Source organism: Myxocyprinus asiaticus, chromosome 38, assembly GCF_019703515.2.
Source record: "Myxocyprinus asiaticus isolate MX2 ecotype Aquarium Trade chromosome 38, UBuf_Myxa_2, whole genome shotgun sequence".
In the NCBI taxonomy this organism is placed as follows: Eukaryota; Metazoa; Chordata; class Actinopteri; order Cypriniformes; family Catostomidae; genus Myxocyprinus; species Myxocyprinus asiaticus.
Genome location: NC_059381.1, coordinates 18,045,062 through 18,071,793, shown reverse-complemented (window position 1 = coordinate 18,071,793; position 26,732 = coordinate 18,045,062). Strand labels below are relative to the sequence as shown.

Sequence of the window (26,732 nt, the reverse complement as noted above, 5' to 3'; positions counted from 1 at the left end):
AAATAACCCATCAAACATCACAATCTCTCCATCACTTGATTTTACCCTTATTGCGCTTTTTTCTACACTGTTTACAGGGTGCACACAAGGTCCTTGAAGTGCTTGAACTTTAAGAACTGGAATACCTAGAAAATGAGAGATTCTCATTAGCCACTTTTCCACCATCATGCCAGACAGTTCTGAGCACAGTACGGAACAGTTACAGTAGCATTTCCACTTGAGCGTAGTTTGGCATGCACGATTATAAACCGTTCTCGGCCCGGAATTCTCGGCACGATTAGCTAACCGTACTCAACCGTTCTCAACAGTGCTGGTTGAATGGCTTAGTACGTGGTGACTCAAAATTGTCAATTTGCTAATGCCAAGGTAACTTATAGTGCTTTTAGTTGTTTCTAGCTTGCCATGTTTGCTAATATTTGGCAGAAGTTAATAAAAGTTCATAAAAAATTAGTGTATGTTTAATGTCTTCATGATTGTACGATGAATGTTTAACTAGTATTGTTGCATACATTTTTTTTTACACGCCTTTTTCGTTAGAGAAGGAGATTACTATATGAGCTCATTAAAACTCAAATATATATCAATATATTCTCATATAGTATTTTCATATAATACTTATAATATTTTGTTAATAAATATACATTTTATCTAGTCTGGGAACTTTTACCTCTCTGCATGTACATGCCCTCATGATGATAAACCTCTCGCTTTTTCTCTTTGCTTTCCTTTTTGCAACATGTGTCTTTTCTGTTTATTAGCAGAGTAAAACCAGGGGGAAAAAGCAGTCCCGAAACGTGCGATCGATCATCCTTCATAGCGCACTCGCTCCAATGTTCACCTTTCAGGCCGTCACCATAGACGGATCTGTTACGGACATTCTACTGATTTCACCGCACCACAGTGGAAAAAGAAACTAACTGTGCCAACTGGCCCGAATCGTCACGGTATGGTATGGTTTTGCGATGAGAACTGTGCAGCCTGATGGTGGAAAAGTGGCTATTGATGTATTGATGGCGCTCGTCGAACTCTGAAAGTGACAGTAGCTTTTTTGCGTTTTTTTATACAAATGAATGTAAACTCAGTGTTATTACCTGTAAAGTGTACACATTATTTCAAACAGTGATAGCTCATATCATTATTATATATACAATTTCATGACATAATATTAATTAATATAATATAGAATTTTTGTATTTTGTATTTTGATTATAATAATGATGACAAACAAATTATTTGTTTGTTATCTTTTCTTATAGATATGAGAAACTCTTATTATTTAAACTTTTAGCATTTATATTGTGTATTTAAGAACTTTATTTTGATGAGAAATTATAATGAGCATTTTGCGCAAACATTGTTTCAGAAAAAAAGAATCTGTAATATTTTGTTATTTAAGTGTTATTACATCTAATTGTGAACCTCAAATTGTGAGATAACCATATTGTCCCATCTATAATATATATAAATAAAATTATAATAATATAATAATATATAAATGCATTTATGAGATATTTTTCTTACTTGAGCTCTTTTTTTAACCTTTGAATCATTCAATTTTGAGTCTACGCAGCTTGAGAATTGGTATTTGGCACAGACATTGTTTGTCATATTTCCACTTTATAAAAAATTTGAGAGCTCAATTTTAAAATGTTATTTAAAAGAAATCTCTGTTCTTGAATAATTACTTAATATCCCACTGAATAATTCTTGTTATCCCAGAACCTCGAGCCTATGTTCCTTTCAGCACTATTACGAGCTGTACTTGCAAGCAGTTAGAACGGTACATTTAATTATTTCAAGATAGAGTGATGTAACAGACTGCAAAACCAGGCAGGACCCCTACTGTTCGATCGAAACATCTAGGCTATGACCTACAGTAATGCATCCTTTCTAGCTCAGACTTTTTGCATTGAGTAGAACCCATCATTCACTCTGCTCTGTTAAAGTACATCTTCATTGTGTCAGAGTAGCCTACATCCCAGACTCTAAGATGAACCGTTCCCCACCGGCCCACTTATTTTATGAGTAATTAAGTATCAGAGATCCAACGGAGCTCTTTGGATCATTATCACTGTTGATGATATGCTGGGACAGCGTTTCACTCTGATCTCTCTTATTTTTGCTGAAATTGTTTTGACAGCGGTTTGAAGTTTAATGACATCATAGTCCCTCTTATTCTATTACTTTTAAATATTTCTGGAAAGGGCCTTCCCGATCGGGAAATTTTGGCTGATGGTAAATGTCACAGATAACACAATATTTATGCAAATGTTAATAGAAAGTAAAACCGGAGTGCTTTGCATTCACAATCCGCGTTAAGCCATTTATACTATTGCAAGTGTCACAGGCGATGTGCGTGCACATGAGGGAGTGCTCATACTTTACACGTTCCTTAGGGGATGCTCTAAGTGCGGTTTGCTGAGCTGAATGCATATTTAATGGCATTTCTTCATTTGCTTAAAATTTGTTTGTTTTGATGGCAAAATGTGAGCGTGATTTGAGGCATGTTCATGGTTATCTAAAATAGTCATGTTTAGATCATATAATTGTGATCAGGTGATTATTTAGTTATCACAACTAGGGATGTGCATGGATAGTTGTTATTTGGTTAACCATTTGACGTGCCTGTATTCGAACACCAAAATACAAAATCATACCATATTCTGTAATTCTACATGTCCAATAAAGTTCTTCAACCCAATCCGAGCCCGACGGTACCTGACAAAGTGTTGGGTTTTGGGCCAGGCTTGCGCCATATTTTCAAGTATAGGGCGAGTTAGGGGCTGTTCACACATATATTTGCATACGTCTGTGCAGTTTTTCAATTGCTTTTCCATGTAAACAAGCGCAGGATGGACTTATTTGAATGTTCAGCATTTCGCGCAGGACTGCTGCATTTCTTAGACACTGTGCCAAGTGAAAAAGAACTTCAATATTTATACATTTCGAGACACCTGTGTTCTGTTTCACCATTTGTTACGCTGCATCCCTCGTGAAAAAGAAGTACACTTATTATGGAAATAATGTTCTTTAAAAAACATACTTAAGTGTGAACTGAATGTACTATTTTCGGACACTTAATTGCATGTTAATTATACTTAAGTGAAAATTTATTACTGTTTAAATTTATATTAAATGCAATAAGTGCACCTTTTGAGTGCTTTTTTTGACACACTTAAGTAGCATTTAAGTAGTGCTAAATAAGTAGTATTGTAACATTTTATAATCAGAGGTTGGTAGAGTACCCAAAACCTTTACTCAAGCAAAAGTACAATTACTTAAAAAAATTATTACTCAAGTAGAAGTAGTAATGTAAAAAACTACTCGGGTAAGAGTAAGAAAGTGTCCAATTAAAAGAATACTCAAGTAGCGAGTAACTAGTTATTTCCACATAAAACATAATGGACGATTAAGCCCCAATTTTCCCATTCATAATACATTTAACATGTATTACAGAATAATAATAATTCTACTAATTATTAATGGAAATTGTCATCATACACCCTCATGTTGTTTCAAACCACATGACTTTCTTCAATGCAACACAATTAAAGAGATTTCAGACAGAATGTTAGCCTTAGTCACCATTTACTATCATTGCATGTTTTTTCCTCCATATTTTAAAAGGGAATGGTGACTGAGACTGTCAGTCTCTAAAATTATGTCTAATATCTTTTTTGGGTTCCAAAAAATACACAAAGTCACACAGGTTTGGAACAACATGAGGGCGGGAAGTAATGACAGAACATTAATTTATGATTGAACTATCACTTTAAGGACACTTGTCAGATTTGGACGAATCTGTCAATTAGACGAGAAGTTTGGAAACCAGTTTCTAGTAATTATTATGGTGAAAAACGTGAACAATGTCCCACAGGCCCAATTACATGTAATGCTGAATAAAACGAAACAAGATCATGCTTTATTAACAACTACTGTCACTATTTCAAAAGTCCTGTATGGACACTTAGATCAGTGTAGTTACAGTATTTTCAGTGTCAAGATCATTTAGATCATTAGTTCTGTACACTAAGGGTAAACTGCAAGTTATCTCTGTATTTGGAAGTGTGTTGGGCTTATTTAAGTTCAGAGCTTGTTTTTGTTGTCCATGAGAAAAACACGCCACATCTAACAAACACAGAAATGCTGTGCAGGCACAGATATATGTCAGCTCGTGCTCCAGAAGTCAAGCACGCGATCCACAAAGCATAAGACATTTACACATAACACAGATGTTTACATGGATTTAGGAACTGATAAATTGCAACACTGATATAAAAATGTATACTTATAAACTGAAGTCATAAGAGCCCGTAGTTACAGAATCACCCTGAAAATGACATTGGCACAGACAAGCCCACGTTATCATAATCGCCAAAATTTACCACGCTGCAATTTTAATCTTGAAATATCTGCTTGTCTTGGTGTAAATTCAAGGCACTGCATGACGAAACTACTCTCTTTCATGGTGTGGAGCGATGAAAGTGTTTATTTGGCGTGCTTGCTGCTGCTGAAGTGGTGGACTCAACTCCAGTAACAGAGCGCCGCTGTAAAGTTCAGCTGTTGTAAAAGTCCCTTTCAAAAATCTCAATAAATTACGCATTTATATAAACTTATTAAATTAAAACCAGTAGTGTAAAGACAGGAACGTCACCCATTGTAATGTAGTAAAAGTAAAACATTTTCATTAGAAATGTACTTAAATGTGAAAAGTACCCACCTTTAAATATACTCATAAAAGTACATTTTTTCCAAAAAGTTACTCAAGTAAATGTAACGTAGTAAATGTAGCGCGTTGCTACCCACCTCTGTTTATAATGAACTTGAAATGTATTTAAAATATATTTTATATATTAAGAATATATTAAAGTAAAATGTTGGATGTAATTAATTACAACTTAATATCTGTTGAACTGTATTTCAAATAAGTGTGCAATTCTAAAACATTTCAAAATGCACTTAAAATGTATTTTTATTATAATCATAAATGTGCTGGTGTATATACTACACACTACTTGTTTACAGTTGAATTGCTACTAAAACACACTTTAGTGCTACTAAATATGTGATTCAAAAACACAATCTAATACAATTGAAATGTATTTAGTAATAATCTTGAATGTACATGCATATCTTTCAATTGTACATTTACATATATTGTTTCCTAAGCAACATAAATTGAGATAAACTATTTTTTGACAAGTGCCATTTTTTGTATACACTGAAGAAAATTTGTCCAGATCTAAGTAAATAAAAAAGCATCACCTTTAGTCAACAGTAAAAAATTACATGCGTTAACAGGTATTAAATTATTGCAGTATGCAACAGTTAACACTTTTCAGGTTTTAAAGTGCCTGGCATAATAAAAGCAAACCCCAAAAATTATTTTATTCTTAAAATTTTATTTTTAAATACACATAAATTAAAAGCTTATAAATTAAAAACTAAGGCTGAGCATTTCAAATACAAAATAAAATAATATTTTGTGCTATTTTGTAATGAAAATAAAAGTCAAACATACAAAGAAAAACCTTCCCATTTACAAAATAACAACATGGTTTGCATACATAGTACATGTAACATGTATAACAACAATATAGCTGGGTAATTTTTAAAGAAGGAAATAACTCCTGCTGCTTTGCAGAGAGGTTCAGCATCGTTAGTGTCATCCCTCCACAGTATGCCCATGATAATTTTTTAGAAACCCTCAAAGGTGTATTTAGGTCCTTCTGGATATCTCAAGTTCAGCATGTAAATTAAGCCAAACATCATGGCACAAGCACATGCAGTAGAACTCATGTAAAAACTCCACAGCGTCAATGACAATACCAATGTTCAGGGGAGTGCTGAGAGTATCTTCATGAATGACAAAAAATGGCCATGTTGGCCAAGGTGTACCACACACTTTAGGAACCACTGGGACACACAAATTCATTTACATGTATCGAATACCTGATCCACGACTTTAACAGCATCCTTGTTTTTCTCACAGACTGCTCCTTTGCTCCTAGTAACTTAGAGAAGTAGAGACTAATCACAGGATTCACGTCTTCCATGTAATTTAAAAGTACTGTTTTCATGTGCAACAATTCTGCATTCATCTGTGAGAGAAAGATATAAACAAATGGAACACAAAAATATAAGTTTTACACTACACAGCACTAGCTTAAAAATATGATTAGGGCTACATCAAATGTCATTTTATGAAGATATTTCCCAAAACTACTGCAAGAAATTTCAAAAATATAGTACAAGGTCTGAAGTATAGCTGGTATGGGAATCTATTAAGAGAATTCTTTGTTTTGTTTTTTTCTCCCCTTTTCTCCCCAATTTGGAATGCCCAATTCCCAATGTGCTCTAAGTCCTTGTGGTGGTGTAGTGACTCGCCTCAGTCCGGGTGGCGGAGGACGAATCTCAGTTGCCTCTGCGTCTGAGACTGTCAATCCGCGCATTTTATGCGCGTGTGGAGGCTTCATGCTATTCTCCACGGCATCCACGCACATCTCACCACGTGCCCCACCGAGAGCGAGAACCACATTATAGCGACCACGAGGAGGTTACCCCATGTGACTCTACCCTCCCTATCAACCGGGCCAATTTGGTTATTTAGGAGACCTGGGTGGAGTCACTCAGCATGCCCTGGATTCGAACTCGTGACTCCAGGGGCGGTATTACTCGCTGAGCTACCCAGGCCCCCAAGAGAATTCTTATATATAATTCATATATATAGCAGCTGACTTTCCATCTAATTGGTCTTGACTAAACAAAAGATAAATTATACAGTTATCTTGAAACCGAATTATAATACCCCCAAACCTTATGGAAAGCCATTCAAAATCTTTATACTGCAAAAGAAAAGGAGAGCCATTATTGAAAAATGGCTTAAAGGTGGAAAAGGGCATTAATCTGCTTTTTCCAACACGGAAAAAGTGAAGGGCAGGTTAAAGGTACACTCAGTAACTTTTGTCTTTGTGTCATCTTGGACTTACACTTACACGATTACTGAGATTAAGCGAGTAGTATTTGGCTGGTCATGTGAATCTAAAATGGCAGCCCCCATGTGCGGACCCTCTCCATGTAGATTAAAACAGCCATCATATGTTACTGATATGACTGGAGTCTTCATTTTAATGTGAGTGGTAATGATTTCCTGATGATATTGCAAAATTATAATTCATGTCTTTACGAGTTCAACTTTTTTAATAAGGAACCTTTAAGTAATATCTAAATTAAATATCTGCACAATATCTTAAATGTTTTAAGTATTCTTGGTTAGATAAATCACAATCACCAACCACTGATTTAAATAGTCATGATTAATCTGAATTGTAGTTAAAGCATTCAGTTACTAATAAATGATAAAGAAAACATTATGTTTGCATAAGAAATCGTCTGTTTGGGTGTGTAAATCACAGATTCTCCATTTCTCAAACTGCACAGGGCATGCAAACACTTAAATCAAAGTAAATTTGCAATAATTAACAGGTTATAAAATGAATCTTGCCATTTGACCACATATTGTGGGGGTTTCCAACTTTTTGCCAGTCGTTCAAAAGATATGCTTAAACTGTTGGGCGGGACATGTCTCAAAATGGCTGAACACAGGTGTAAACTCATTAAACATTTGTTTAACTGAACTGCAGTGTATCAAAGAAACTTTCACATGTCAAGCTTCACACACTAACACTAAACACTTATTTATTACAATTGGCTTGGCCAACAGCCACAAAAGTACACATTTCAAAGAAAAATAAACTCACCAAATCTGTGTTTCTCAACAAACTCCAGATCAATCCACCAAAAATATCAAATATTTTGAAGTAACCATCTACACCGGTGGCCAAAAGTTTGCAATAATGTACAGATTTTGCTGTTTGGAAGGAAATTGGTACATTAATTCACCAAAGTGGCATTCAACTGATCACAAAGTATAGTCAGAACATTACTGATATAAAAAACAGCACCATCACTATTTGAAAAAGTCATTTTTGATCAAATCTAGACAGACCCCTTTTCCAGCAGCCATCACTCCAACACCTTACCCTTGAGTAATCATGCTAAATTGCTAATTTGGTACTAGAAAATCACTTGCCATTATATCAAACACTGCTGAAAGCTCTTTGGTTCATTAAATGAAGCTTAACATTGTCTTTGTGTTTGTTTTTGAGTTGCCACAGTATGCAATAGAGTGGCATGTCTTAAGGTTAATATTAGGTCAAAAATGGCAAAAAAGAAACAGCTTTCTCTAGAAACTCATAAGTCAATCATTGTTTTGAGGAATGAAGGCTATACAGTGCTTGAAATGAGATTTCATACAAAGGTGTACACTATAGTCTTCAAAGACAAAGGACAACTGGCTCTAACAAGGACAGAAAGAGATGTGGAAGGCCAGATGTACAACTAAACAAGAGGATAAGTACATCAGAGTCTCTAGTTTGAGAAATAGATGCCTCACATGTCCTCAGCTGACAGCTTCATTGAATTCTACCCGCTCAACACCAGTTTCATGTACAACAGTAAAGAGAAGACTCAGGGGTGCAGGCCTTACGGTAAGAATTGCAAAGAAAAAGCCACTTTTGAAACAGAAAAACAAAAAGAATAGGTTAGAGTGGGCAAAGAAACACAGACATTGGACAACAAATAATTGGAAAAGAGTGTTATGGATCTTAAACCCATTGAGCTTTTGTGGGATCAGCTAGACTGTAAGGTGTGTGAGAAGTGCCTGACAAGACAGCCACATCTATGGCAAGTGCTACAAGAAGCGTGGGGTGAAATGTCACCTGAGCATCTGGACAAACTGACAGCTAGAATGCCAAGGATCTGCAAAGCTGTCATTGCTTAACAGTTGTTTGACTTTTCTTTAGATAAAATCACACTTAACACAGCCCACATACACCCCAATGTGGTTCAATTTATCCTGAAACTCTTCTGCCTGGACTGCTGATACCCAGCAGTTATGAGATCACTGTAATTGATGCAAAATCTGTAGGCTACTGATAAAAATTCTAGAGCTTTCCTTTTCAGCTTATTCAGTTTTGTATGTTCCAAAACCTCACTGTGATTTTGAAGATGTATGGCCGTCAGAGACTGTATGGGATGAGACGAGTCACTGGCATACAGTACTTATGATTGGGAGAAATCGTAATGGAAATCCTGCCTTACAATTAAAAGACACCTTTTTGATGGCGACATTGCCTGAAAGATGACTCAAGAATGTGCATGCGAATTAGCTAGAGCCAGGGGGTCAGGAATTGGCTTAGCAGGTCCCAATTAGCACCTGCTGGTAGTTGCTGGAACTATCCTGTGATGGCAAAATGCATGTTTCTCCATTGACAGCTATTCAAAGTAGCCTTGTTTTCTGATGATTTTTCTTTTCAAGAAGCATTTTAATCTAAATTTTATTTCATTACATTATAGCACATCTTTTTCTGGTGACGAAGGTTTAAGGTCTCTTAAAAACGTTAAAAGGGACTTTACCCTATCTGATTCAGTTGACGAGTGATCAGTCATTTGACAGCCAATCACCCGGAACTGAGTGCCCATGAGCAAAGATGGCTGCCTCCATTTTGCATACTTCCTGGGCACCATCCTCTATCTGAGCACTGCCATATAGTTAAATGGGGATGCTAATGGATAGTTATCTTCAGGTACTTTAGAACTCTTTGGCTAGAGCAACCTGTTTTGAAAAATAGTGTTTTTTGCATGATTTGAGTTAAAGATGCACAATTTATGACACAAATGTCAGATTTTATTGCCGAGTTAAAATATGTTTTTTAATTATAATCTTGACCAAACATTTTGGAGATTCAAGTAAGTAGAAGTTGTAGCTGTATCCCACTTGGATCCAATTGAGAAACAGAAAATAGCTGCCTGGAAGCATTACTAACATGGCTGCTGAGTTACCTGACTTGACTTAAAGGGACTTTGGTACCACCTAGTTCATTTGTCCACTGGCATAAGCGACACCAGGATTGTGTTGTATATTCAAATTAATTCAAATGGATGCATTGTTCCGATATCATTTTTGCATGGTATGTGACAATATATAAGCCAGTGATTACATTTACTGTGCTTATAGTTGGATGTCAATTTGTTCTTACATTTAAAGGTTGTATTCATGTGTGTTTTCAGTACACCCGGGTTTGGATCCCTGATCCAGAAGAGGTCTGGAAGTCAGCAGAAATCATCAAGGATTATAAGGAGGGAGACTCAGTCCTTCTCCTCAAATTAGAAGATGAATCGGTAAGCAAACACCCTCCCCTTCTTTTACCTTAAATCAGATTTATACATATATATTTATACCTGTCATTTTAATAGAGATTGTAAGATTTTCATTCAGGTAAAGCAGGATGGATAAGGCAATAGCTTTTTAATCTCAGTCCTGACACAGCAGTTGTGAACTAAAGCAGAACATCTCTTATCAAGCCATCCCGCTCCCTGCCACTGTTAGGTAGCATTCACCGCACTGAAGAATGTGTGTCTATGAATCATTAAGCATGTTTTGTTGGGTAAGAAATGCAAGTCCTTACCCAACAAAAGAGACAGGGGGTGAATATAATACTGTCAAGAGTATTATCAAAAAATTATGCAGTGTGTTTAGGGAAACCTGAATAAACCAATAGATGAAAGAAAGATCAGCATGTCTCATTGATGCACTTTATGTTTTATACACTCATGCATATAATGCAATTCTGACACTCTCGACTTGGCCAAAGACACTTTAGACTCTTGAAGCTTTCAAGGAAATTCACCCCTTTATAGTGGTTTGAATTCACTCAATTTGTAATCTACTATTTCTACTTAATAGCATTACTGTCTCTATTCCTAGACATTAGAATATTCAATTGGTCCCAAAAACAATCCGCTTCCATTTCTTCGGAATCCTGATATTCTGGTTGGAGAGAATGACCTCACGGCTCTCAGCTACCTCCACGAGCCAGCTGTGCTCCACAATCTTAAGGTCCGCTTCCTGGAGTCCAATCACATTTACACTTACTGTGGTAAGTTTATGCCTGTTGTCACAATGTCCTCCTATTGGTGATGTCAGAAGTATCTGTACTTCTGTACAAAGCCGATGCTAAAATTAAAAATATGTAACGATACCGGTGTTTCTACAGTACCAGTAGTACTGATCACAGACTCAGTTCAGTCCCCTCGCACTGTCTGACTGACAGACGGCTGCTTACAAATGCTCACACACTCATTTGAGCAGGTTTTCTGTGAGTACTTTACACTGAAAGAGACAATAAATCAAATTAAAATGATATGTGATATGTCCCAGTGTGACTGTAAAACCGCAAATGGATGCGATTTAATAAAATATATATACAGTCTACATGTGATGTGTGTGGAAAAGTGAATGTGTGAAGCTGCTCATATGCTGAAAACACAGACTGATCAAAACACCACATTTTATGAGCATTGTGCGCTGTGCATGAGCGCTCATTTACTGTGATGCGTGGAGTGCCTGCATACTATATATTGTATTTGTACAATTAAATTGCAGCATTTTGTGCTTTAATAATCACACTGGGTCATTCACGTGAAAATAAAAGTTGTATTCAAAATAAAAGCTTGACACGCAAAGTTTAAGAAATTGAAATAACTAGTGTTTAGTAAAATTTATTTTATTATTATTATTATTATTATTATTATTATTATATTGAACCTATATCTCACAAGCAAGAGTGCTGTTGTACTGAATAGAAGTTTTTGTCAATGTTTTCATTTATAATGTGATGCTCTGTTGTGCAGCACTTTATTTCACATAAAACAAGACCAATGTTGTTTTAGATAATTTTGTGAGGATTTTTACTAAAGCACCTAATTTAACAAAAAAATATATACAGTATATTGTTTTGTTGAAAAGTAACTGTTCTATTAAATTATGAAAACATGGAATTTGGGAAAAAATGTAATAGAATTTTGGAAAATAATAAAACTGATTTCATAGGGTCCTATATATATATATATATATATATATATATATAAAAGACGAAGCAATTATTACTTGAGAAATACTAGAAGGAAACATGCTATTGTTTTAATTTATTATTTACATTGAAATTTAACATTTTAATAGGCTAAAATGAGTGTATTCATTAGCATATTACCTATTTTTTCTGTGGTAAAGAAATTGGTATTGAGAATCGTGAAATTTTACTGGTATCGGTACCAAATACTAACATTTTGCTGGTATTGTGATAACTCTACTCTCTTTAATAAATGAATAGTTCACCCAGAAATTTAAATTCTGTCATTGTTTACTCACCCTCAAGACATTCCAACACCGTATGACTGTCATACTGTCTTCTGAGGAACATAAAAAGAAGGTATTTTTAAGAATGTTGCAATCGCTGATTTCCATACAATAGCAATCGATAGTGACTCACTTTAAAGCTTAAAAAAAGCACCCACAAGTGTCATAAAAGTAGTTCACATATTCCAGTTCACAAATCAAATATAGTGACAATGAGGGTTGATATTACTGACGTGTTGCCATATTTGATTTGGGCTCTGTATACATGAGTTGATTATTTGATTTGAATCGAAAGTGAATAATAACTTACATTTTGGATTGTTCATCATACAAAGGGATTGTATGCCTTCAGAAGACTTGGAATATGACTCACAGGTCACATTGACTACTTTGATAACATTTGGGTGCTTTTTTAAGCTATAAAGTGAGGCACTATCAATTGGTCTTGTATGGAAATTCTTTAAAATATAAAAATTTTTGTTCTGCATAGGAAAGAAAGTCATATGGATTTGTAAAAACTTGAGGGAGAGTAAAAAATGACAGAATTAAAATTTTTGGGTGAACAACTTTTTCATTGATCATCATGATATTATATGATTTAATCCTTCATAGTTCATTTAAATTCACTATTTCAGAGTAACTTCCTGCTTCCCCAGGGCAAATTTAAATAATTTGAAAAAGGCTTTCACTGAAGACCTCATTTCCTCTCATGAAAAGTAGAGCAGTGTTTCCCAACCACTGTGCCGCGACACACTAATGTGCCGTGAAAGATTGCTGTGGAAAATTATAAAATAAATGCATGAAAAAAATAATACTTTCAGGGATCCAAACTCCTCACCTTTCGGAGAAATTCGCCATTTTGAAACCATAATCGGACACTTTTGTGATTGTGAAGAACAATGATTAATGTGCAAACGTGTCTGATATTTATACGTGTTAAGGGTTTTTCACATGAATACATTGAAGTCTATGAAATGACGCCACTTTACACCAAAGTGTTTTTCACACACATTTTTGCTTCACAAATAATGTCTTTGAGAGTACTAAGCGACAAGAAATATTTAAAAACTGTCCAAATTTGTGAAGAGATATTGAATCTCATAATTTCTTTTAATTAAATATTAACTTATCATTTCTGAATATCAGAGTCCCCAGTTATTGAACTCGCTGAAAACGCTTAGACATAAACGAGTCCTTTTATTAATTTCTGCTATCAAAGCAACTGCAAGCTTTTTTTCTCTCTTCCAAATATATGTTTTCAATGTTTATTGTGAACATCTCCCGCTTTTTTACGTGGCAAACTCATAACATCACCCCTCTGTGATGCTTTCAGCAACTCTTGTCTTGTGGAGGGCAATGCGGCGCTTGACGCTGGCGTTGAACGGAGCGTTGACGCCTCGACTAAACTCATGTGAAATGCGCTTTACAATGACGAAATAACATTATTGAAACTCAAAGTTATTATTATTTGTCTATTATTGTGGTCTTTTCTGATAAAAGTCATGCTCAGCAGTTTAAATACTGTAGGAAAATGATACCGTAGATCTGCTTTGTGTTTATAATTCTTATACTGAAGTCAGTAGATTTGTAGCCATGCAAGTTTTAATAAAGGAGAAGGACATTATTGAAACTCACTATTATTAGACTATTATTGTCTTTTTGGATGAAAAATAATGCTCAGAATGAAGACTATAGATCTGATTTGTCCTTTTAATTAATTAATTAATTAATTAATGCTTAAACACTATAAAACTCTTGGTAGATTTCGGTCATGAACGACTCAAAATGATTCACTGACTCACTCATAGCACATAAGATGCTCATTTGTCGCCACCTAGTGACATCTCCAGAAGGGGTCATTGAACTAATCAGTTAATAAAATTGAAAAAATTTGTGAAACAGAAACAAGCGTCACCAAAATACTCTTTATTTTGCAGCTAATTCTGCACATTTGTAAACTTGAATAAACTTGAATCACTAAAGTAGCTGGAACTGGTGCTTTTAGCTTATTCTTTAAAAAAAATATCCCCAGAAAATGTTTTCGTGGACCAGTGACTAATTTGTTGTGGCATTGCAAGAACAAATCTACAAATTAGAAAATAAGAAAATTTGTTGTTTTTTCATTACCCATTTAGCGCTCTTGCCACCTGTGACCTCACACAGCATAGCATACCCATGTGACTTTTTTAAATTTATTTATTTATTTATTTATTTATTTTTGCATAGCTGAATTTCAAACATTACAAGTAAACATGCTACTAAGACAGACAGAAAACATGGACAAGTCCTGGAAAAGGAAAAATATTTACAATGGTTAGCCTATGTGGGATAGTGGTGTGCCGTAGAATTTTTTAGTCGTAAAAGGTTGGAAAACACTGCCCTAGAGTGTCATAAACACTTGCTAACTCATTTAAACAGTTGTCAGTAGAGGTGGGTGGTATTATCAAGATATTATATCATATTTGTTTAAATACAACCCTAAAAGGGTTTATATATTACAAAATCAAGTAATATTGCATATTGATCAAGTGTCTAGTAAATAAATACTTTAAAAATGTATGGTACTTCACCTCATTTATTTATTTATTTATTTTAATGTTATGGATACAAAACAAGATGATAAGATTATTCATTAGGGACTTGATTTTTAGCACGTTATGCATTTGGGTGTTCTTGGTGGTTCCTATGGCATTTCTAGGTGGTTGCTGGGGTGTTCTTGGAGGTTGCTAGGTGGCTATTTACTGACCCAAGGCATAAGAGCCCACCACAACGTCTATATAATAGTTTAAATTGAGCATTAGTAATTTTAATGCTTACCTTAGCATTCGTTTGAATGATGCCTAGCAGAAATCAATATGTGTTTTGCCAATAATTGATAAATTAGTTCCTAAATATCTCTGTGTGGGAGCCTTTTTCAGCAATGTTGCGTGGGATATTCACACATTACATTGTAGTTGTAAACTTGTGATTTTCTTCTTCTCAGGGATTGTTCTGGTTGCTATCAACCCTTACGAGCAGCTACAGATCTATGGAGAAGAAGTCATCAATGCATACAGTGGGCAGAACATGGGGGACATGGACCCTCATATTTTTGCTGTGGCTGAGGAAGCTTACAAACAGATGGCCAGGTATGTGCTCATTTTTGAGCCCTTTCATGCAAGACTGAATGACTGTTGTACTTTCCTGTTAATAAGACAAGCTTTTTTTTTCAGAATTTATTTGTCTTTGAGATGACAATCTCTTTATGTTAAATAGTGTCCCCCATCTCTGTTGCTACTTTTTTCCTCTCTTTCCAGTGGTTTTGCAGCAGGTTACACTGATAAACCCCTAACATATCATTTTTGCAATATAAACTCACTTTCCACTTTATTAGGAAATTATGGTCCTAATAAAGTGTCAGACGTGGTCTTGCTGTTGTAGCCCATCTGCCTCAATGTTCGACGTGTTGATCATTCTGAGATGCTATTCTGCTCACTACAATTGTACAGAGTGTTATCTGAGTTACCGTAGCCTTTCTATCAGCTCAAACCAGTCTGGTCATTCTCCGTTGACCTCTCTCATCAACAAGGCGTTTCCATCTGCAGAACTGCCTCTCACTGGATGTTTTTTGTTTTTGGCAGCATTCTGAGTAAACTCTAGAGACTGTTGTGCATGAAAATCCCAGGAGATCAGCAGTTACAGAAATACTCAAACCAGCCCATCTGGCATCAACAATCATGCCACGGTAGAAATCACTGAGATCACATTTTTCCCCATTCTGATGGTTGATGTGAATATTAACTGAAGCTCCTGACCCGTATCTAAATGTTTTTATGCATTTCACTGCTGCCACACGATTGGCTGATTAGATAATCACATTAATAAGTAGGTGTAGGTGTTCCTAATAAAGTGCTAAGTGAGTGTATATTTGAGTGTATATTTTTGTGAAACTCTTATGTGTATCTTTAACTACACTTGTTATATGCACAAACAGTCAATAATTATACTTATTTAAGTTTTACTAAGCATATACATTTGAAAATTTAACATTGCTTTTAAAAAGTATGCATCACACAGTAACAGTTCTTTACTCTTTTTTTGAGTATGACATCAATCTGATCCGGTTCACTTCAATCTATTTGAGCTGATTCAATGAAGACGTCAGTTGTCTGACCGATTCATTGCATGATACAGACAGATTCTGAATCACCAATCAGTTCGACTGATTAATAAAAAAAAAATAGCTCCTGAATAGTGGTGCAGAAACACTACTGTTTTATTAATCCTCAGGAAGTTGTTATCATCATCAGGTGAATGTTTGAGCCACACATTGTTTTATAACAAAGAGCAAAGTTTCAGTGCAATAATAGATTCCCACTGCTTGTAAACAGGAAATGACATCATATGCTTTGAAAGCTGTGAGTAATGTGAAAGTTCAGTCTGGCTTAGTAATGGATAGAGTGGGCGGTTAATCACAGTGTACGCAACATAATTCCCCTAGCCTTTGTGTTTACATGCTTTTTTGTTGCTTGAAACAAAAGACAAAGCCATTTTCACATCAGGTTTAAGCTCAAGTTAAACTTCCCACGCTGTGGCACCATGACTTGTGTAATGACCAAGACCCAAAATAAGCTAAAAGCATAGGGAAGAAATGGTGAGAGCGCAACATAGTCTCAAGGAGGATATCTAAGCATATGTGAGATTTGATTGATTCTTTAGGTCAGGTTTGACACATGTCAGTTAGAATGAATGGGGATGTCAGTTATTTAAGAAAGTGTCAAAAGTGGCCCTTTGCTGCATTTTGGTTTTCCTGAGGAAGCTCTTTAGGGAAGTGTGCATGTGGTACATATGGGCTCCTGTAGAGGGTGACTGGAGGCTGAATGTGTTGATGTGTTTTGATCGGAGATGTCAGACCATTATGAGGATTTTAACAGCAGTAAACAGCTGACCCTGAAGTGTGAAAATAAACGTTACATGTTTGAACTTTATTTGAAATGTATTCAATGATGGACAAAAAATCAATTCTGTATTTATCATATACAGCAGTGCATATGTTCATTACTGTTTCTGTATATTAACCTGAGCTTTCTTCCACAGAGATGAGAAGAACCAGTCGATAATCGTGAGTGGAGAGTCTGGAGCTGGTAAAACCGTTTCTGCCAAGTACGCCATGCGCTTCTTCGCCACAGTAGGGGGTTCAGCCAACGACACCAACGTCGAAGAGAAAGTACTGGCCTCTAGCCCCATTATGGAGGTATGAATCATTTGTGAAAATGAGACTCCAAAATCTGTGCAGTATCTTGGCCTAATCATTACAAAGCATTGATTATAGGACAAAACATACTTTACATAAGCACATGAATGCAGTTGCTTCTAGCTTCGCAAACACTATTTGGTGTGTAGTTGCATTCCAAAATGTGTCATTCCGTATTTCATAACACAATGCAAGTGTGCATTGCATTCTCAACGTTGCCAAAAGGGACACTATGTGAGCCCCCTTGAGTACTGAGTAGGATTTTATGATTTGGATAAAAAGTCATATTGCGATTATTTGGAAAAATATTGTGATTTTAACTGAGATATAATTAATAAAAAACAAGTAAGTGATTCCTCATGACTATAATTTGGTAATGTATTGCTCTGCTAATAAAAAGACTCGAGGGTTCACACTTGAGTCCTCTTAAAAAGAACCAAACTCATACCTTTTTCACTTCAGCCACAAGAAGACAAATAAATAAAACAGTGAAACAAAGAGAGAGAGAAAAAAAAACATTCTCCTATTAATATTTACATTGTACCTGTCCACTGTTTACCTGTTTTTGTCCACTTTATGATAGGGGCTCAGCCTACTATTTATTATCATAATTTGTTGGAACCCAGTCAACTTGAATATTATATTATTTTAATATTACTATATTATATTTATTATTATCATTATCATACAATAGTAATATATTTCTGTAATAAAATCTTAACTTGCACAGGGCATTGCTTTGTGGTCCAGTTAAACCAAAGAGTTCTAAACCATCAAGCTTTTATTTTATGCGGACAACTGCAGAAAGATTTTCCATGTGTAGCTAATTGCTGTATAACATGCTCCTCATTTTAACATCTCCTCTGTATACAAATACCTGATGCCATGTTTTTAATATTTGTATATTAACTTGTAGCATATTTGGAATAACTACATTTTATGCCAATTATGCTTTAAATATAACACACTCCGAACTGGGAGCACATCTGTTAGTCTGAGCATGAGATGGAGTTGTGGAGCACAAAACCATGCTGAAAGCACTGTGGTAATGCACTTATACAATACAGACAGGACAGAGCAGCGCACATACTGTTAACTTTGAAATGAGCAGACTATTTATTTATTTATTTAATTAAATCGCAGCCCTCACAAGGTCATGTCGCGATTTCAATTTTATTTTGATCAATTTTGCAGCCCTAGTACTGAGGTTTGTTACCATCACAGAAAAACACGCAAGAACACTCAAAATGTATGTTCAGCTGGACCAGATGTTTACAATACTTGAGCCAAGCGCTCGCCTCTGCACACATACTTTCATAAAGTGTGTTTCTTGTCTAAAACCAAATTTTCAGCCACTTAAAATTTTCGGCCAAAGATGATAATTTGATTAAGGTCAATATTACTTTAAACAACACATGCATAATTGCTCTTTTATATAAAACTTAAGCATATATTTATTATGTTTTAAGTTTTTGAGTTATTGTAGTAATGGCAACTAAAGGATAAACAGTGTAATCACTTAAAAATATAATTTTTTAGTTATTTCTAACATATAAAATGAGCATTTTCATCTTTTGTTTCGGTTTTCAGCCCTGTGTGTCCCGAAATTTTCGGTTTTGGCTAAGGATGCACCGATCCGATACCTAGATCGGTATCGGCTCCGGTACTGAATCTTTTAAACGGATCGGGTATCAGTCCGACGAGCCCTATCCAAATCCGATACTGTGTGTTAGTCATGTTCGTTACTGTCATGCTCCAAAAATGACATAAAAGAACAATAGAAACACAATTAAAGTAGTTCATATGACTTGAGCATTTTATTCAAAGCCACTTGAAGACGTGCAATAGCTCTGTGAATCACAAAAGGCTGTGTTTAATAAGTAAATATATAAAATGCATGCGCAGCTCCAGCGCATCAGTGAATGGCGCTGCTCTGTTTACACACACTCGTGGCTATTTTTAGCCTTCACGTGCAATATTTGAGCGCCACTCACGAACATCATCTCAGATGTAGATGCTCAATAGTTTGGTTCACTTACAATATGCATTTAGAACGGCACCAGAGGTGCATTTTACCAGAATCTGAATAAGAAGCAAATTAAACTACTTTGAACTTGCCTACAAACAGACACATACAGGGCTTCCTGGAGAGTTCAGAATGTCAAAATAAAAAGTGAGGGTTTAAAAGTTAAAGGTGTACGATTGAGATATATTACTATATATTACTATTATAATATATTATTATTTGTTTATAAATGATAATAATATTTAAGTTGAATGGGTTCCAAAAAATAACTGTGAATGAAAAGTGGACTGATGTCTTACAACTAAATTGAACAAAAAAGAGATCTGAATCCTTTAAAGTCCAGATAAAAGTTGTAAAAATGTTGCAAAAAAAAAAAAAAAAAAATGTCTTCTTTTCTACTGATGACTTATACTAGAATTACCGTTAATTTTGCTGCAGTATACTAGTTAATAATAAAGTGTTTCTTAATAAGCTATACATTTATATTGAAATAATGTGTAGTTAGAGGTTTGTGTTTCTTTACAAATTAAAGAGCACACCCAGTTAGTTCCACACAATAATGTAAAGATATTCTAAACTGATTATGCAAAAATACAACACTGGTATCGGATCGGGATCGGTATCGGCAAATACTTAGATTTCCGATATCGGAATCGGATCGGAAGATAAAAAGTGGTATCGGTGCATCCCTAGTTTCAGCCAAGAATTTTCATTTTTGTGCATCAGTATTTGTTGTAAAAAAGTTGTATTACCAAGTACTGCCATCGTGTTTACAGCATCTTTGGCTGTAAAGGTGCCCTCACTTCACAATCTCATCGCAGCACTGACACACTTGAGCTGCGAAATTAAACTCAAGGATCACCAGGCCTGTTTGAACTGATAAGAGCAGAGAAGTCGCATGTGCCCTTCAGGAAGATAATCTGTGTGCCAAAGAGATTGGCCAAATCTCACAGTCAATGTATCATTACAGCGGAAATGAGCACTGGCGTTAGAAGGGCCTCTTAGGACACAGAGAGAGAAAGAGAGATATAGGCAGATTATCCTACAGTAATGCTACAGGTGACACACAGTATCTTAACTCAGACAAACAAATGACCTGAAATTACTTATCGCAAGCAATGCAACAATATGAATTTTACACCTCCTCAAAACAGGATATGTTTTTGTTGTGAAAGTCTCTCTCCACCCTCCAAGTCATATTCTATTATGCATCAGTCATGTTAATTTGATCCAGAATATGTGAATAGAGTGGAACAACAATGATTTTCACTCTCTGTTTAAAGTATTCTGTAATGATTACTCTCCAACCCCATTCCAGGTTTCCCCCACTCTGCACTGCTCACATATTATGATTTGATCATATGGTCTTTCAAACTTACCCAGCTAAGTTGGTAAGACAAGTATAATAAACATTCTCTGTGCAGGCCATTGGAAATGCAAAAACCACCCGTAATGACAACAGCAGCCGCTTTGGGAAATACATCCAGATCGGTTTTGATAAGAGATATCACATCATCGGTGCCAACATGCGAACGTATCTTCTTGAGAAGTCTAGAGTAGTATTTCAGGTGTGTATTGTGTGACTTTAAGCTTTAATTGCTGCTTTTGTACAAGCCTGTCAGTTCATCAGTTGACTTTATGAAGTGGTTTTCCCTATGCTGAAAATTTTTTTAGGCTGAGGAAGAGAGAAACTACCATATTTTCTACCAGCTCTGTGCGTCATCATCTCTAGAAGAATTTAAAGATCTTGTCTTGAGTAAGTGTCCCAGTAACCAACTGTTTAGTTTCAAGTCAACATGAAGTCAGAATTGACCATATTTTCATCCTTAATACATGTTCCTGGTGTTATTGTACAAGATTCATCAGTGCACAGTATTCCAAAGAACAAAATGTTTGTAATCTATAATCAAATTGTAATAACGTCCTTTTCGACTGCTTAGGCCTTGTTTTAGGCTACTGTTGTAGGTAATATAGCCTTTCTAAAATATTCCCAATAGTTTGTGCAGTAATTTAATGCTGGTTAAGGTAAAGATAATTAAGGTGATGGCAATCAAATTAACCAGTCCATTACCAGTGGATAAAATAAAGACCTAAATTCTTTCTCACTCTGGAATATGTCAAATTACAGAAGTAAAATGGGTTGCAAATGCCATTTCAAGTTGACATTAGTACCTGTATTTCTATAGTCCTATTATTGTTATTGTGCTAGTGACAGTCTAAAGTCTTACTCATGAATACTGTTCATTCACCCTCATGTTTTAGCCAGCGCAGAAGATTTCACCTACACTTCTCTTGGTGAAAACATATTCATTGAGGGAGTGAATGATGCAGAAGACCTTGTGAAGACAAGAGAGGCTCTCATGCTGCTTGGTGAGAATTACAGTAATTAACATCAAATTCATCCTGTTAAATGAATTAAGACCAACAGTATAGCAAAACCAGAGTGCATGTCTTGCATACATATTTAACATAGTGAATTTGTGTATTGTACAGGTGTGAAAGAGGTTCATCAATTGAGCATCTTTAAGATTATTGCCTCCATCTTGCACCTGGGGAACGTGGAGATTGTGTCAGAGAGAGATGGAGAATCCTGCCATATCAATGTAAGTGCACAGCAAATAACATGCCCTGTTTATACCATGTTATTTGTTTTATAGTCTCAGCCTCAGATGGCACGCCCACAGAACATTAATGGACCATCTGATTCATATTGCACACAAAATTGGTTTTTCAAAAGCGCATGCTCTAATCTAATTCGCTGACTGCTTTACAATTTCCACAAGTCCGAATACACAGGTTTTTATGAATCCACTTTAAACAAAGTCATGCTTGTTTGATGGCACTTTGCTTTGTTTGAAACACTTAGTAGCAAGTAAATGTGATCTTCAAGTGTAACACTTTACAATAAGTTTCCATTCATTAACATTAGTTAATGCATTAGCTATCATGAACAAACAATTAACAATATAATCTTTACATCATTTATTTATCTTTGTTAATGATAGTTTTTAAAAATACTAGAGATGTCAGAATTAACGCGTTAAAGCATGCGATTAAAAAAGTAAAAAAAAAAAAAAAAATCTTAATCACGATTAACACATTTACCATTAATACAGCATAAACCAGCATAAACACTGGTTGGGAAGACGGAACCTTTGTAATGTGTCTGCCCAGAGTCATTTCACTGACGCACACTTCACAACACACACAACAGCCATGTCAGTGATCAAGTGATGGAGAAAGGAGCTCTTGATGCTATTTGATGTACAAAACAAGCCCAGATGTTACTTGTGATAGAAATCAAGTATTTTTCAGCCTATGTAAGGTGCATTTTAACTTCCACAGAAGCACGTCAAGTCTTAACTATCACCAAAACCCAGAATGAGACGTTTATGTCTGCAAGTGATTTTCATGTGGAGTTCAAAGTGACGCTTGACACTCTGATGCAAATCATGAACGTGGCTGCCCTGTTGCTGTAGCAAAGCGAATAGCCACAGTCTACTGGCAGATTAATATTGTAGAGGATGAAAGTTTAAGAGATTTGATGCCTATTGCAATGAATATGCAACCTACGGGGAGACTAGTTCTTTCAATTAATCAAACTCCCACATAGACTTTGGGAAACCTTTAATGTAACTTGAAATGGTGCTATTTTAGTGCATTTCCATCTTTATACTGTGGATAGCTTTGTTTGGAAAATGTTAATAAAGCATTATATTGTCACATATATTTTTTTTTCTTTCCTAAGATTGAAATAAATGCATTTTGACTGGAAAAGAAGTATACATGGTGTCAAATATCAACATTTTCATCTGCGATTAAGTTTGATTAACTACAAAAAAATATGCAATTAATCGCGTTAAAAAAAAATGTAATCGACTGACAGCATTAAAATATACAATTGTTCATTGTTAGTTCATACTGCATTAACTAATGTTAACATATGCAACTTTTGCTTTAAAAAAATGTAAGGGTTGCAAACTAAGCTTTCTGCTAAAGTCACCTTTTCTGAAGTTAATTTGCCTAAATTGTTCAGTAAAATTTTCTACATTTTCTGTATTAAAATCACTTCAAAAAGGATTTCTTTAAGCTTAAACACTTAAACAAAACGCTTTAAATACAACAAACAAATCAACAGAAATGGTACACCTGGAACTCCTGCAATGACTAGTGTAATTATAGTTTTTAATGCAGTTTTTATTTCTATTTTATATCAATCTGCCATTCCAAATTAGTTTTCGTTAGTTTTCACAGTTTGTCTGTTAGTTTTAGTTTTAGTTTTCTCAGTTTCAGTTTAGTTAGTTTTTATTTTAGTTTAAGTTATTTTAGTTTTAGTATTTTTCATGGCAGCCAAAGCAGAAGCATTAACTGGTATCATTTAAAAATGTCTAACATCATTACATTTCTCAGGGCAGTCTTGTTGTTACCTCTATCAATTTGTAATATCGTGTTTAATTTGGATTGTAAATGTTGCATATTTTATAACATGAATATGTGTAAAATGACAAAGGGCATTTAAACTTGATCCCCATTGTATCCATATGAATTTCCTTAGATGATTATATATCAATTCTTAACTAATCTTTGGGAAGTAAACAATTAAAGGAAGTGTTCACCCAAAAATGAAAATTCTCTTATAATTTACTCACCCTCATGCCATCCCAGATGTGTCTGACTTTCTTTCTTCTGCTGAACACAAAGATTTTTAGAAGAATACCTCAGCTCTGTAGTTCCATACAATGCAAGTCATCAATGCAAGCTTCAAAAAGCACATAAAGATAGCATTCTTTTTTACTGTAAATCTTGACATCAGCAGTCTCATTGGTGATCTATCCTGTAGACTGCAATTACAAGATTTATATTGAAAAAGGAGTTACATTTTGGTCTGTTCTCACCCAAAACCGATTAGATTTCATCAGAAGACATGAATTAAACCACTTAAGGATTACTTTGAGTGCATTTTAAAGCTTCAAAGCTTTGGACCCTGTTGACACGTGTTGTATGGACCTACTGAGCTGTGATATTTCTACAGTATCTTTGTTTGTGTTCAGCAGAAGAAAGAAAGTCAAACACATCTGGGATGGCATGAGGGGGAGTAAATAATCAGAGAATTGTATATATATATATATTTTTTTTTTTTTTTGAGATTTTAAATTGATGATTTTTACATTGGGATGTGTGGCAGAGCTCATTTCTTTACCACTGGTGGGAAAAGCAATGGTAAAGAAAATAACAGAAATTTGAGGTGTAATGTTTGTAAATGTTACATAATGATTTATGATGTAAAAGTGTTCCAAAATATAAAAAATGTATTCTAAATTCTTTGTAGATATTTTCTAGAGAATCATTTGTCCTTTGAGATTTGTTCAAAAGAGGGTCTTCAAAGGTTCTACTCAGTATTAAGAATTTCTTCATTTTTCCTTTTGACTAAGGTAGAAGACATCCTAAGCTTTCTTCAAAGATATAATGTCAGGTTCTGTGTGTTTGGATCATAATTAAAAGTCCAAGAAATGTATAATTTCCAAAAGTGTCCTACTTTGCCCAAAACTAAAATTGAAATGAATCCAAGATCATTTTTATTTTAGTTAGTGTTGGAGTAAAAAAAAAAAAAAAAAAAAAAAGCATTTTAGTTTAGTTTTAGTTTTTTCAAATAATTTTTTTTGTTTATTTTTATTTTAATTAACGAAAATGTTTTTTATTTTAGTTTTCGTTAACTATAATAACACTGGCAATGACTTTCTCACCTTTTTCTCCGCTTATGAGTTTGCATCCTTGATACTGTATGTTGAAATTAACTTTAAGATTAATAAATGCTGTAAAAGTATTATTCATTGTTAGTTCATGTTAACTAATATTGTTAACTAATGTTAACAAATGGAACCTTATTGTAAAGTGTTTCCTCTTCAAGCACAACCATAGGTATCTGATTTCAGATGTAATTGCCCATAAACATCACATGAGGTTCAAAAGTCTGTTACTTGTGAAAATGAATTTTTCTAATTCTAATTTTCTAGTTTTTTCGTTACAAATTTTATTGTTAGCATAATATGGTGAGTGAAAATGTTAATACCAACCTGTTTTTGGTCCTGCAGAGGGATGACACTCACTTGCAGCATTTCTGTCGGCTGCTGGGTATCGAGCAGGAGCAGATGGAGCACTGGCTCTGCCGCAGGAAGCTGGTGACCACTTCCGAGACTTACGTGAAGAACATGGCACATGCCCAGGCAGTCAATGCCCGAGACGCCCTTGCCAAACACATCTATGCCCACCTCTTTGACTGGATCGTAGAGCATATTAATAAGGCCCTGCACACCTCCACCAAACAACACTCATTTATCGGAGTACTGGATATCTACGGGTGGGTAGTTGAAGCAAAACGTGCGCATTTACTTTTTTTGTCAACATTAAGTTTTTGGTTTAGAATGTATAAGGGAGAAAAAAGAATCTTTGTTTTTCATAATTTTAATTACACTATGAAGGAGGGTGCCGTATCCATAGTATGCTAACACACATTTGGTGTGAGTTAAATGCCATAGAGAGGGATATTTCCATAAACATTAAGATGAAAAGTGACGTGAAAGAGTCACAGAATCTTTTGTTAGTGTACTAGTTAATGTATAATTAGAGGAGTCACAGTGTGATGTCCGTCCCAGATTAGTCCTCCTCACTGAAAAGTTGGAATAGCAGAGCACATGGTGTGGAGTTTAAGAGCTTTTGTGCTCTTTTTTGTGCATTCTTTCATAGGACCAATCGTGTGCCACTGTGGGACATTGGAAACCCCCTCTCCAACTTCCTGTCATGTGCTTGTATATTGACCTTCCCATAGCAGAAAACTCATTGACTTTAGAGCCTTTCTGACTTAGGAACTAATTACTTCCTCTCAGCAGGGGAACGTATTGATTAGCACTAGAGTAAATAAGCAGAGGATGCCAAGCTAGATGATGCAGAGAAAAGCATGGAAAGTGTTCAGATTGTTTTCAGGCAAATGTGGAGGATTTGGGACACTGGTGCATTTATCATGTCATTATCTCTTAACAGATTTGAAACGTTCGAGATCAACAGCTTTGAGCAGTTCTGTATTAACTATGCCAATGAGAAACTACAGCAGCAGTTCAACTCGGTCAGTAATGTTGTATCACACTCATATGCTTAATAGTGTCATTTATTAGTGTTGAGATTCTTGGCTGTATTTAGTCTCAGATTTAAAGACCCCA

General features: G+C 35.2%; 1 protein-coding gene across 2 annotated transcripts in view; it reads left to right on the top strand.

The window, feature by feature from the left end:
* Positions 1-26,732, top strand: part of myo5b (myosin VB) — a 93,239-nt gene that overhangs the window by 33,459 nt on the left and 33,048 nt on the right. For both annotated transcript variants that reach the window (XM_051677598.1, XM_051677600.1), the window contains exons 2-11: positions 10,132-10,242; positions 10,829-11,000; positions 15,243-15,387; positions 17,336-17,492; positions 20,943-21,086; positions 21,193-21,274; positions 21,781-21,888; positions 22,012-22,121; positions 25,611-25,876; positions 26,557-26,638. In XM_051677598.1, the coding sequence (XP_051533558.1) occupies positions 10,132-10,242; positions 10,829-11,000; positions 15,243-15,387; positions 17,336-17,492; positions 20,943-21,086; positions 21,193-21,274; positions 21,781-21,888; positions 22,012-22,121; positions 25,611-25,876; positions 26,557-26,638 (1,377 nt within the window). The remainder of the gene's footprint in view (positions 1-10,131; positions 10,243-10,828; positions 11,001-15,242; positions 15,388-17,335; positions 17,493-20,942; positions 21,087-21,192; positions 21,275-21,780; positions 21,889-22,011; positions 22,122-25,610; positions 25,877-26,556; positions 26,639-26,732) is intronic.